This window comes from Liolophura sinensis, chromosome 9 (assembly GCF_032854445.1).
Source record: "Liolophura sinensis isolate JHLJ2023 chromosome 9, CUHK_Ljap_v2, whole genome shotgun sequence".
NCBI classification, from domain to species: Eukaryota; Metazoa; Mollusca; class Polyplacophora; order Chitonida; family Chitonidae; genus Liolophura; species Liolophura sinensis.
The window spans coordinates 16,852,567-16,866,738 of NC_088303.1; the positions used below are offsets into that span (position 1 = coordinate 16,852,567).

Here is a 14,172-nt window from a genome sequence, read left to right on the forward strand (position 1 = left end):
ACTTACAGTAACCATGTCCTCAGACTAAGCCTACAATTTACAGTAACCATATCCTCAGACTGAGCCTACAACTTACAGTAACCATGTCCTCAGACTAAGCCTACAATTTACAGTAACCATATCCTCAGACTGAGCCTACAACTTACAGTAACCATGTCCTCAGACTAAGCCTACAATTTACAGTAACCATGTCCTCAGACCGATCCTACTGTTCACATCACCCATGTCCTTATACATTGCTTACCGCTTACATCTACATGTATCAATGTCTTCCTACATCAACCATGTCCCTTTTTTCTCCAAAATGAACATGTGGTGCGCATAAGGCCATCTTTAGACCCTCAATACATCAAGAGCTCCAAATGAGCTGTGAAATATGATTCTAGTACTAGCTGTATCCCATGATACATAATGTATCCAGGGAAAACCAAGGACCAGTACTGGCCAGTCTACAATTAAGCCTACATTGTTTCTATATCAGCCTGAGTAAGGACCCTCCAGACCCATGGGTAGAGGGCCTGGTTGAAAGGGATATCCATGCTGATCAATCACCCCCACAAGTTAGTACATAGACATCTAAAGCCATAATCTAACATCTCATGAAACTTCCATTTGATTTTATGGCTTTGCCAGATGTGTTTATCTACAAACTGCTCACAGTGATAGGTTCAGTGTGCTTTCATCTTTGCACATATGTTCATCAGTCATCCTGACTAGACCTTGCTTTCAAATCTCCTGTAAACCTATTTACTGTTACACTATAATTTCCAAAGCATTATACAAAGGACATGACTCAGACAAGATTATCATAAATCTGTTGGGACAGTCTTTTCACTTGCACTACATGTAATTATTTGTTCAGGTGACATGTGAAGGTTTAGTCTATAAGACTACTTCATCTTATCATCCACGTTTTGTCAGATGCAAAATGAGGCAATAATGCCTTGCAAACACTATATCCTGTTTCAAATGCACAGATGTTCTGCAGACCAATGTAGTTCAAAACAATGAATCTCTTGGAGTGCGGTAGTTTAGTACAGGTATACATGGTATACACGGCCATATCCAGAGTCAGTTAGGTTCATTTGGGCTCCCAAACTGTTGGAACGCCCAAAAGCTGTATTCAAACCAACAAGTAAGTTAAACAAAAATATGATGGTTTACCATTAAAAAGTTTAGTTTTCATATAAATTTCTTTCATTCAGAGACTTAAAAGCTCTTAGAAAGCATTGTTTTGAGTAGCATTTTTAAAATTTCTTTATGCAGTCACAATGTTACCATTAAAGTTTCGGATTAAAACCTTCAATGGTTTTCTAGATACGGCCCTGGTACATTATTTTTAGCTTTCAGAAAGCACCTGTACTTTTGCTTTTATTAAGTGTCAGCTAGGTCTTTTAATGGATGTTTTCCATGGAAAGCTGTAGGCTACAAGGACAGGAATCACAAAGCAATTCTGACTTCACTTTTTGTTTATGAGTAAGACACCAACATCAAAGTTAACACAAATGTATTTGGTGCATCTGAAGAGGTATCCAGCTGATAAAACAAATGCTACTTTTTTTCGCATTTGTCCAACATTAAAAAATGTTTCAAAAGGGGATAATCTACTACATGCCGTGTAAACTCACGCGGCAGAAGAGAAATTTGGACATGTACAGTGAATATACTTCTTACAACCAATCTGGACACAGGATTTTGTCTCAAGTTGGATAAACACCATGACAAGGCTTGTTAACCATGGCATTTTTCACAGTCAAAGCTTTAAAGAGGTTATACCAAAGATCATTAGCAAAAAAATCAATACGATGTTAACTTGCTAATCAAATAAATATTTTCTGTATTTTCCAAGAATAGCTCAATTTATTGCCCTTCAGTAAACATCATCAGGCTCATACCTGTACCATTTATAGTGTTCAAATGAATCTAAAAATTGAAAAGTTACAACTGGAACACGTTACATAAATTATAGAACTTAATTATCGATTTTGAAGGGTAACACATTCACAGATGAGTTTGACATTTTGTAATCATTTGGGCTATTCTAAAATAACAGCCAAAATTCGATTAGACTTATGCTGCTCAACATTTTGCTAAAAATCTCCTTTTTAGCTTCTTTAATTATTGTTCTAGTAATAAACAGAAGAATGCATGTCCTATGCCTTAAATTTTGTTTATTTATTTATTTATTTATTTGATTGGTGTTTTACGCCGTACTCAAGAATATTTCACTTATACGACGGCGGCCAGCATTATGGTGGGTGGAAACCGGGCACAGCCCGAGGGAAACCCACGACCATCCACAGGTTGCTGGCAGACCTTCCCACGTACGGCCGGAGAGGAAGCTTAAATTTTGTGAAGAGCAACAAGATCCAGCACAGCAAAACACAGCATGGGTTGACAAAATCTGCATGTTGTCTGAGCTGGCATTAGCATTACGTTCTTGTCATTGATAAAAAACAGTCAGATAAAATTACAGTAATTTTTGTGGTGCGAAGCTTTGTGGTGCAAAACTTTGGAACATTCAGCTCAGCTAAAATGTCAAAGTCCCAGGTCAGTAAATACAATGATTCAGTAATGTGGAAGTTACCACCCAAAGAGACGTCCACAACAAAACAACACGGCAAATTTATGTGATAAATGAAAAAATCTGTTTTATCACAGTACAATTGATCAGTAGGGCAGTTCCAAAACAAACTTGACTGTTCTCATTCAGGTACAGTATCACATAGCAGTGTGTGGATTGAAAAATCTGCAAGTATTGCTAAATCTTCATTCTGACAATCATCAAATTTTCTGGAGACAGTGTTCACAACAGGAAGTCACATCCTTTACCAGCATGCAACTGTATAAATGACCCCACTGGGAAGAAAGAAATGTTACTCTGAGTTTTAAAAATCGTAGATTTCCACCTTCCCAATATGGAAGCATAGGGGTACACTGTATCATCTCCTGGTGTAAGATGGTTACATCCTGTCCAAATAAGCTCCGCCTACACAGAGTAAAGGTAACATGATGCCCATATATAGAGACCCGGAAAATGTGTCTGGGCTACCTGTTGGAATTCTGTTGTTTCTGTCGACCTGCTTTGAATTTAGAGACGCGTTTTGGAGGATTACCAACAGGCGCAGGAGTTGTGTCTGAGACCGAAGGTTCTGTTACCATGGGAACAATTTTACCCAAATCTCGCTCTACAATGGTGCCAGAAAATGCCTGGAACAACAGAATACCAGTTAGGCTGAATATAAAACATTTGAATAATAACAAGTTTCAGTTTAGAATAATCAATTACTTTTGCCTGACATTCACAAGGTAGAATCCATTTCTTAGATTACATATCAATCCTAATTTAGAAGATAAGAATATTTAATATAAACTCTGTCAAAAAAAAACGCAACCCCTGTCCTCGGATATCAAAAATTCGTTCGAATAAAGTTATTGCTTCCAAACTAAATTTTAGCCAAATGTAATGATATTACACACGTTTTTAATGAAGATTACCGTCCAAACAACTGCCTTTTCTCTCCTAAGTGTATTTTATTGCTTATGACGTCACAACGCATGAACTGACCCTGTTGACGTCGCACACAGAACCATTCACATGCAAATCATGTCAATGGCAGTTATAGTGTGGGGGTGTATAAAAGCCCATGTGTTTTCGTATTTTATTCATTCATTCGTCGACGAAAGGCAGTCGGTAAAATGCCGCGACTGAGTGCTGCCGACCGAAATATCGCCATTGGTCGTCTTCAAGCCGGAGAAAGTTTTAGTACTATTGCACGACACCTAAATGTTCACAAAACAACGATATCCCGACTTTGGAGCCGTTACAACAACTTTAATTCGACCAACGATCGCCCGAGAAGTGGAAGGCCAAGAATCACGACCCCACTTCAAGATCGGTACATCCGGGTCCTTCACCTGCGTAATCGGCATGCCCTACCAACCGTGACTGCCACACAAATACCAGGTTTGAGGAGAGTGTCGGCTCAAACGATTAGGAACCGTCTGAAAGAAGCGGGTTTACGTGCCTGTAGACCAGTTGTTGGACCTGTACTACGCCCCTTACATCGACGCCTACGACTCAGGTGGTGCAACAACGTAAGGATATGGACTTTACAAAACTGGAGGCGCATCTGGTTTTCTGATGAATCCCGTTTTCTTTTGACACGTCACGACGGAAGACAGCGTGTGTATAGGAGACGTCATGAACGCTTTGCGCCCATCTGTGTCCGGCAGGTGGACAGATTTGGCGGAGGCAGTGTTATGGTTTGGGGAGCCATCTCGTACAACCAGAAATCAGACTTGGTGATCGTTCCAGGGAACCTGACAGCCCAATGTTATATCAACCACGTGTTACAGCCTCACCTTCTCCCGATTATTGACCCACAGACACAGCTTTTTCAACAGGACAACGCCAGGCGTCACTGCACGTGCAACAATGAACTTTCTGCAGGATTCCAACGTCAATGTCTTGCCGTGGCCCTCTAAATCACCAGACCTCAACCCTACTGAACACCTGTGGGATACTCTGGATCGACATGTGCGTCAACGTCAGCCACTGCCACAGACGCTTCAACAGCTCGCCGTTGCGTTACAGGAGGAGTGGAGGGCCATTCCCCAGGAGAGAATCCGGCGTCTTATCCGTTCTTGTCCAAGGAGAGGCCGTGCAGTGATTGCAGCTCGTGGTGGTCATACGAGATACTGAGGAAGACGCCCCCTGGTGAGCAACTGGTGTCTGTGAGATGACTTTTGAAAAGACAGTTTTAAACATGACCATCTTGATTATTATTCTGCCAAATTTCTGACTTCTGTCTTCAATAAGAAAAAAGTTGTGCCGTCCTAAAACTAAATATTAAAATCTCTAAAACATGGGGGTTGCGTTTCTTTTTTGACGGAGTTTAATTAAAACGTCATTAGGCAATCCTAACTTAACTGACATGTCATTCTTTTTTGGCTGTTTTAAAAAAAAATTATCTCCTGAGCTTGTATGTACATATTCATGGAGTTTTTTTTATCATACTTAAATTTTTCGGTCATATGATGACGAAGAGTCATTGGATGTGTGTATATATACTGTGTATCCTTGTGGCATGGTGAGTATATGCTGTAAGAGTGCTGCCGCCACTGAAATATCATGCTGCAGACACCAGACATGACGCCCCACAAAGTTAGATTATACTGACAACGGGCCATTCAATCCTGCTTCCCTGTTTCAAACTCTCAGTGCTCAGCATCAAGCAGCAATAAGTACCATTTTTACACTGTTTACTGACTTTGAGGTGGACATTCTAACCGTTAGGCCACCAAAGCAATAGACATGAGCTTGTAAATGTATTAAAGTATGAAGACTATGTCTATCTGTCCTTGGGGTTGTGTCCAGGCCGGTAAATGTTCACTATAAAAACACAGCTTCACAATGAGTGATGTTTCCTTTTTCATTTTGCTATGTGTTTTTTGGCATCAGCTGAACACATTAAACAAAAAATACTTAATTTATTGCAACATAAATTAAGAACTCACTTCAGTAGGATGTGCTAAAAATGTGTTTTTCTCCACACCACTTTGTTCAGTGGTACTTTCCATCCCTGCCCCACCCTTTGACTTAAGAATGGACTTTGGATGTGTGGGCTGGAAGAGCTTGTATATGTCAGCTGGGCTGGTAATCTGGGGAGGGTCTGACACCACAGGGTTACTGGAGTTATCTCCTCCTGTTCTGCACAGCTGATCCGCTCCCTGTCACATGAAACACATCAACAAATAATGGATTATCATTTGGGGTGGGAATGGTTCAAGGATTTACCTGCTTGAGTTTAAGTTCATGTATGCATTTGTAACTTGTCTGAAGCAAGTGCTGACTTACAAGGCTGAATGTTCACCTTTCTCACAGCTACACAAGTATTACTCCACCTGGTAGGATCAAAACCAGCAGAAAATGGCGTAAGGACTACCTCAAAAATGACAAGTAAGTAAGTCCTGATCTTATTTACGAATACATGGCTAGCATTTCTAATATCTTATGATATGCAGACCTGGAGTTATCACTTTTTCTTTCAGCTTACAAGTGATTACCTTGTTCATTCATACCCTTGGAGGTAGAAATGCAGAGAGCCTGCAGCAAGTAGAAATGCAGCGAAGTATGGCAGTTCTCAAAATTGACAAAACTTTTATGTATGAAACACCTTCATACTTGCATAAATTAAGGGCATGTTCTGAAGTCTGATGAACAGAGAAACGGTTTGATTATTTGATTGTGCTCAAGACAGCATGATCAAGAATATTTCGCTCATATGATGGCATCATGGTGAGTGGAAAATGGTCAGGCCTGAGGAAACCCATGACCATTAGCAGCCTGCTGACAGACCTTTCACTGTACCAGAGGACAGGAAGCCAGCATGAACTGTTCTCGAACTTAAACCGACCACATTGGGCAGAAGGTCCTATGTCATTATTCTGTACCCTATACAACTTAGATACATGAAGTCACATCCTATGTGTAGGTCTGACAGGTGTCTTTGACCTAAAATACCTGTACCACTTAGATACATGAAGTCACATCCTATGTGTAGGTCTGACAAGTGTCTTTGACCTAAAATATCTGTTCAACTAGGCATGCACAAATCAAAACCGTACACTTCTATGTTTTGTACACTGAAGATTCAAGACTGAGGTAATTTCTCCTCTAACACTGAAAATACATTGTATTATATTTTCTGCGAAGTCTTCATGTAGCCAAAACATAAATTATTAAAATTAACATAACCATTAAAATGGGAACAGGTTGGAGAGTGGTGTACCTGAAGTAATTTCTTTATTTATTTATCTGATTGGTGTCTTTCACCGTACTCAAGAATATTTCACTTAAATGACAGCAGCCAGCATAATTGTGGCAGGAAACCAGGCAGAATCCAGCGGAAACCCATGACCATCAACAGGTTGCCGGCAGTACCTGAAGTAACTACTAACCTGTGTATGCGTAAACCTGATGACCTTTGGCCTCTCCACCCCTCCCAGTTCATCCTCCACCTCCTCCTCACCAGAACTGCTGATCTGCTCGCTGCCTCCATCTCTTTCATCTGCCCATCGTACAATTCTTTCTCTGATAGGAGATGGCTTTTTATCTATCCTGTTGTCTGTCATGGGAATCCTGTATAAGAACAAGTGACAAAAAAGATTTATAACGTTCTGATTATAAAAATAAATTAAAAGTCATGGGCAATACAAAGTCCATCTAGAATTACCCTCAATTATCACCTACGAGAAAAGTAGCTACCACTCAAATATAATACACATCCTACCATACCACACACAGTCAGTTCATGTAGTAGCTGTGTTGTACATACCCTTACTAGGTTTTCTTTAACATTTTTGTGTGTTTTTGTTTAACACCATACTCAAGAATATTTCACCTGATTTGATGATGGTTAGTTTTGGATGGAGAAAATTGAAGTCCTCTTAGTAATTCCCCAATCTTTTTTTTATCAACATTCATCAGAAAGTATATCAGTACTCTGTTAAAGACAGGCAATATTCTGAGTGATTGCTTGGGGTTTAACATCGTACTTAACAATTTTTCAGTCATATGACGACAAAGGAATCCTTACAGTGCATGTAATGTGCCTCCTTTTTGCAGGACGGATTTCCACCGCTAATTTATCTGGTGCTGCTTCACTGAGATGCCTTACCAAAGGCAAGTAAGTCGCCCTGCCCGAGCCATTATACTGATACGGGTCAACCAATCATTGCACTATCGCCTTCATGCTGAACACCAAGAGAGGAAGCTACAACTGCCTCTTTTAAGGTCTTAGGTGTGACTTGACCCAGGATTGACCCTGGATCTACCGCTCCCGAAGGGGACGCTCTACCAACTGCCATTGGGGCAGGTCGGCAATATTCTGATTTTCTCAGTTTTTCTAATGTTAATCAAATGGGCCTTTTTGGAATTTTTATCACTGAATTTCTCTGAAAATATGCTTCTAACCTACAACTCACTTCAGCAGTTAATAGCTTGATATGTTATCTGCATTCACACAAAATTTTAGATTTCTCAATTGATCGGAAAGAATTTCAAATTACGAAAAATTGTTTTACAGCACCATCTTTTTCAGATCACTGAAACAACTTAACCAGGACTTGTACAGCTGTCAATCAAACATGTGCACATGGGTCATTTTATAAGCAATTTAGAACCGTTCTTGGTGAACAGCTTGTTACCGTGTACGTACAGGGAAAAATGATACACAGCAGCAATTTATGTGTCCTTTGGAGAAGGCTTCTTTTCCGGGCGAGTCTCGCTGATCGCCGGTAACATACAGTGTACATCAAAGTGGGACAAGACTGCATGAAGCCTTTTCATAACTCAATAGACCCAGCATGTAGTCGGCGGGTCAGTTAACTATGACCAGGCCCAGTTGTGCCTTCTTCTATTCTACCTCCACGAATACACCATCATGCACCACTCTATGGTTAAAACTGAAACTTTAAAATATAAAGATACTCAGTGACCATATCACAACCCATATCATATTCTTATAAGCATCCTGTTACCGTGACAACTCCTTCATCTCTGTTTCAATTCTCTCTAACTGGTCTAATCTGGCCCACAGCTCATCATCAGACAATGGCTTTTTGTGCTGACTTCCGGCTAACTTTTCCCTTTCCTCCTTGTCTTTTTTTCTCTGCCTCTGAAGATTTCTTCTGTGTTGTTCTACATGTCAAGGATATAAGCAGCTTGTGAATACATACCTTAATTCATCATTAAAAGATTAGCATTTTCACATGAAGATAATTTCAGATGATGAAATCAACTTTTCAAAAAGCTTGAACAAGAGATTTACTATACCACTACTAACCCACTCATCAAAATTAACAGCTTTCAACTTGAATAGCTGAATTTCACCATGGAGGCACTGTGAGCTGCTTTAACAGTCTACAGTATTCTGAGGCGGGTCATAGTCTGTCTTTTCCAATGTATTTTTTTCCCAATGAACTGATGTTTCAATCCACTTTCCTTCTGTATTGTTACCTGGGGGATAGTATTAAATACACTTAACGCCAGTTTTCATAATTATGGACACAATTCTTCCATCAAAAGCTTCAAGTAAACAAGTATCAAGTTACTTTTTTAACCATATCTACATGTAGTTACTTCACAAGTTAACGCCTTTATTTAAGCACCTTTCCACTTTTGTTCCTTCTCAGCATCGTACTCCTCTTGTATCTCCACCATACCATCTTTAGCCTGGTAACAGAACGTGCAAAGTGTATGAATTTTACTGGAACAAAGCTAATACATGTAAAAAAAATTTCACATTTCTAGCTAAAAACATCTCTTTTATGTGGAAGACGGCTACAGGTGTATATGTATAATAAAAATCTGTTTCTCTGTAATAATACTGGTTAATATTCTGGCTACTGAAGACTCAAATTCAAGCCATAAAACACTCATTCTACATGTAGTCTTTGACCCTGTAGTCAAACGAGGCTTTAACAATGACTGCCTTTCACGGCAGAAGGTTCATTTCATTTATAGTCTTCTTTTGTGTACCTCTGATATGTCCTGAAGCTGAGATGTGATGTCCACTCGTGGCTTCAGTAGCTCTCTCTGCTTCTCTAAATCTGCTATCTGCTTGTTGATACCTGCAAACAAAAGGTAAACAATGGCATGTTAACAAGCAAAAATTAGCATCAAACTTTCATCACATCTGCTGACAACACTTCAGAAGCAATAGTTAACATTTTTATACATGGTATTATGCAAGCATCATAAACATGTAAGAACATCCTTCTTAAAACTTTGGGGTGAAGCTGTTCTTCTAACACAGCACTGATATGTAAAACCAATACATCACAAGACGAAGTACAACATAATGAAAGTTCATGAAGGATGTGACTCATTTTTATTAGGTTTCAACTGGTGGTAGAGACAAAAGGTAAACAAATCATTTAACCTTAGGTGAAACAGTAAAGTGAAAAAAAAGTTTAAGGACTGACAATGCCACACCATAATACTGGAAAATTTCTGATAGCTACGTTTGAACAACTGTTATGGCAGTTATCAGAGAACATGTATCCATGTCTGTTTTCTGTCTGTTCAGTTATTCATGTCAGTACATAGCAATAACAAGTTTAATGCATAACTCACAAGGTAAAGAGTCTAATATGTAGTTATATATTTACATGGAGATTCCCTCTGGTTTTGCTATGTTCCTTCTTCTGCACAAATCAGATAAGGTCATCTGAGCAATACAATGTTATGTATACTATATTTCTTCGAATTTTTGGGACACCTGGCCTCTTCTTTTTAGTCAGTATACATGTAATTGTAGCAGGAGTATTTAGTTTCTTCTTTCTTACACGGTTATATCATCTCATGAACAAAATATTCATATCTTTGATTTTCAAAAAAGCTTGTAAAGAAATAAAACATTTTGTTTTCAGCACTATTAATAACTGTCCCAAAATTAGAAGAATTAAGATAATCTAACGTAAATGATGTTGAATTGAGAGATCCAGACAATACTACTGACCCACAAGCCTCCTGTCAATGATCTCACAAGCCTGCTTTGCTGACCGCTCAGCAAACCAGTTATCTCCTAGAAGAACCAACACTTCATTTGTGTGTACCAGTTTACCAGGCATGAAAGCTTTGCTTCCAATGGGTACCTGAAAATATTTAAAGGGAGATAACTCATCTCACATACACCTGATCCTCCCTCACTTTTCATCTAAGGGAAGTCATACAAATAATGGCTTTACACCACAATATCAAAGCCATATCATAGTGAGAAAGAAAGTGGAGGACTGCTACTTAACAAAACTTATACTTATCTATTTCGTAAAGAAGCATGTTTTAGTGATAACAAGTAGTCCCTATTTCCTCTCACTTAGTCACACTGTCCTTTTACACGTCAACATTTCACAATGTTCTACTGTAAAGGGATACAGGATCAATTCTGAATGGCTGGTGTGAGAAATAGGCAAGTCCAGGCTATGCCTTGCGTAGTCTGAATTTTAGGTATGGTACATTTATTGAAGCATGATCATGGTTGCTGGATTTAGCCCCGGAAACCCTATCTCTGCTGTCAACTATTCAGCCTCGATTCTGTATTCTTATAAAGATAAAGGAAAAACTAACTTGAAGTACACATATGTGTATTATTGGATAAAATAATGTTAAACACTGCCCAGGAAACTGGTTTGATTAAATTTATATTATAATTTTTTCAGCCCAGTAAAACCCATTTGAAACACTAGATTTTAGGGTGGCCTTTTCTGCCTATTGTGACAAGTGAATTCACATTAGATTTCTGCCTCTTGATGCACACAGGCTGATAGGTGTCTTCATTCAAATGCACATCCATAAAGACTTACGAATGTGTTCACTGAATGGACACTGAAATGATCTATTTCAAACACTGAGAGGTCAAACAACTTCACTGATGCCCACTAGATCACTAAAGAATCCGATGTGTCAAAGTATTTTACTTGCATGTAATATACTTTATACTGCCATAGCCACTATACCCAAAGCAGATTTCTCAGGGGTTGATATTTAAGTAACATCTGCTGCTTCAGAATCAACAATGTCAAGGATTGTATGTTGAGTTGGAGGCAACTGGGCTGAATTGCAGACTTACAAACTTACCTTGTAGGGGTGGGAGACTTTATCAGGTAGAGTCCTCAACTTCTCCTGAACAGTGGTGTAATCAGTCTTAAACCTCTTCCTAAAAATACAAAAAACTTTTCGTTAAATTCAAATGATAATTAATGCATGTATATATCTGAGAATGACTTACCAAAATATACAATGAAAGAAAACTTGGGTCTTACTTATATTTAACCAATGGCGCATTTAATCCCTGTCAAATCCTATAAAAATATATTATATACACATGTACATATGCATAATTCATTAAAAAAAAAATTAATGTGCGTGTATAAGGGCAGCATCAACTAGAACATTAAATCAGCTTACCATGTAGATAACTGCTCCTCTGTGGCCTGGATAGCTTTATCCTGCTCTTCTCTTAAGCGGCTAAGGTGTCTCCTCTCCATACTCAAATCATGGCACACCTTTTACGAAAGATACAATTCTATATTACACACACCCTATTTCAGATGCCTATATATATATATATATACATGTACCTTGTATATAATGCTTATCAAATTTATGGGTGAGAGAAACCATGCACAGTGATGGGGGTGGGGGGGGATTGCAGGGGCAAACCTATTATAGTGTTTAGTACATGTGTACATCTAATATGTTAGTGCACGTACACCTAAGATGTGTAACGCATTGTATGATGGCACAGGGAATGACAGTAAACGGACATCGTGGCTCAGTTAGTTAGCATGCTAGCACAGCGTAATGACCCAGGAGCCTCTCACTAATGTGGTTGCTGTGAGTTCAAGTCCAGCTCATGCTGGCTTCCTCTCCAGCCATAAGCGGGAAGGTCTGCTAGCAACCTGCAGATGGTCGTGGGTTTCCCCCAGGCTCTGCCTGGTTTCCTCCTACCATAATGCTGGCCGCCGTTGTTTAAGTGAATATTCTTGAGTTAGGCGTAAAACACCAATCAAAGAAATAAATAAATCTTACACCAGTCAACGCTTCTGCGTTATCCTTATGTGCTAAATGAAAACATGGCTGTTAGTTGCGGGCCATGTGCAAATGTACATATTAAACAGAGATGTCTACAAACAAAAGAATATGAATCTGTTTACTTGTTAGATTTGCTTTTATGATTTATATAGAGGCGAACTTTCAGAATTTCCTTCAGTGATAAAAGTGTTACCTCGCACAGTTTACAGATGTCATTTCTGTTTTTACATTTTTGATAGTTTACACTCAGACGTCGTGACATGGAAAAAGAAACATTTGTTTCATAACATTCAGATCTGAGCTCCGTGATATGATGTTCATTCATGTACAGTACAGTTTACATTCCTACGTCACGCAGCAAGACACGACATCATACATATGCAGCTGTGAAGCATCTACATGTAGGCCAACTGCAATGGCCTAAGCTTGCTGTTGAATGGCCTGAAGTGCATGCCTCTGCACAGAGAGTGAAAGAGAACGGCATCGAAAATCTGCATGAAATGTGCCGTTTTGGCCTCATTTTCTTCATTTTTTGGAGTAGAATAGACTTCAACACCTTCATCTTGGTGTTTGTTGTGTTGTGTTTGACCAGATACGAAACTAGGTTCAGCAGTTACACAACAAACACTGCTACGACGGTGTTAAAGCCTTAAACCCTCAGTACCCAGTGTAAGTAACCCTCATTTATTTATTTATTTATCTATTTATTTGAACTCAAGAATATTTCAATTATTTTATCGATGGCGGCCAGCATTATGGTGCAAAAAAGGTGAGCAGATCCCAAGGAAAACTCACAACCATCCGCAGGTTGCTGAAGGGCCTTCCATCCTCCAAAAAGCCCCATCAATGCTTATCAGAAAGTCAAGATATAATACTATATCTACTATACCATGCACTCTTGGGACAGGTAGCCTATGTATGCAGCATGAACAATCGGTATATATCCCATACAAAGAGAAAGCTCGAAAACACAATTTACTGGTTTCAGACACATATGTTAAATAAAGGAGTTAAATATTCAATTCGAACAAGTCAGTTAGCCTGTTCATGGCAATTTTCCCAGAAGTGACAGTCACATTGAAAAGGCTCTCTGCGTCTCGTTTCATGATTCCTGCCTCTGTTTTCCCAACCACTATTAGCCAAGTCATGGACCCCTAAACCTTCAGTAAAGACACCATAATCAATTAGGCCTAGACATTGTGTACTGATGATACAACTTCTAATTCATTAGCATACAGTAATGTCTGATCGACACAATTAATCACGCTGAAATGAAAACAAATGAAATGGCACATCAGATCACCCTTACTGGTATTCAAAATTAGTGTGAGCGTCTGTTGCAAGTTTCCTATTCAGAAAAAGGATGAATACGTAAGAAAAACTGGATGAGGCTGAATACCAATTCGGTGCAAATGTATCACAAATCAGACGAAACAAACAGAAAACTGTCTATGAGAAAGTGCAGATAGAACCATGAAGCAGACGATTTTCACATGGCACAAATCTGCCTGTCCCTTCAAGCAATAAAAACAGTAGAGATATTTCCGGTCCTTCAGGTCCTTTATACTTAA

At 39.1% G+C, this 14,172-nt stretch overlaps 1 protein-coding gene across 2 annotated transcripts; it reads right to left on the reverse strand.

Annotated features, from left to right (window-relative positions):
• Positions 1-2,325: 2,325 nt before the first annotated feature.
• On the reverse strand, positions 2,326-14,087 carry LOC135475543 (unconventional prefoldin RPB5 interactor-like). Of its 2 annotated transcripts, none has more exons than XM_064755467.1 (10): positions 13,911-14,087; positions 11,975-12,072; positions 11,645-11,723; positions 10,632-10,662; positions 9,545-9,636; positions 9,175-9,238; positions 8,545-8,704; positions 6,964-7,144; positions 5,521-5,733; positions 2,326-3,210 (listed from the first exon to the last, which is right to left on the reverse strand). In XM_064755467.1, the coding sequence occupies exons 2-10, from the start codon at positions 12,052-12,054 to the stop codon at positions 3,049-3,051; spliced, it is 1,062 nt and encodes a 353-aa protein (XP_064611537.1). In that variant the 5' UTR covers positions 12,055-12,072; positions 13,911-14,087; the 3' UTR covers positions 2,326-3,048. The 2 variants fall into 2 exon arrangements, with proteins under 2 accessions (XP_064611537.1, XP_064611536.1); XM_064755466.1 differs by having other exon boundaries at positions 10,527-10,662.
• Positions 14,088-14,172: the final 85 nt, after the last annotated feature.

Coding starts and splice junctions, on each gene's coding strand:
- LOC135475543 (XM_064755466.1), bottom strand. CDS start 12,054: ATGGAGAGGAGACACCTTAGCCGCTTAAGAGAAGAGCAGGATAAAGCT. Junction 11,724..11,974: donor GAGGAGCAGTTATCTACATG/GTAAGCTGATTT, acceptor TTGTATTTTTAG/GAAGAGGTTTAAGACTGATT. Junction 3,211..5,520: donor TTTTAGCACATCCTACTGAA/GTGAGTTCTTAA, acceptor CTGTTGTTCCAG/GCATTTTCTGGCACCATTGT.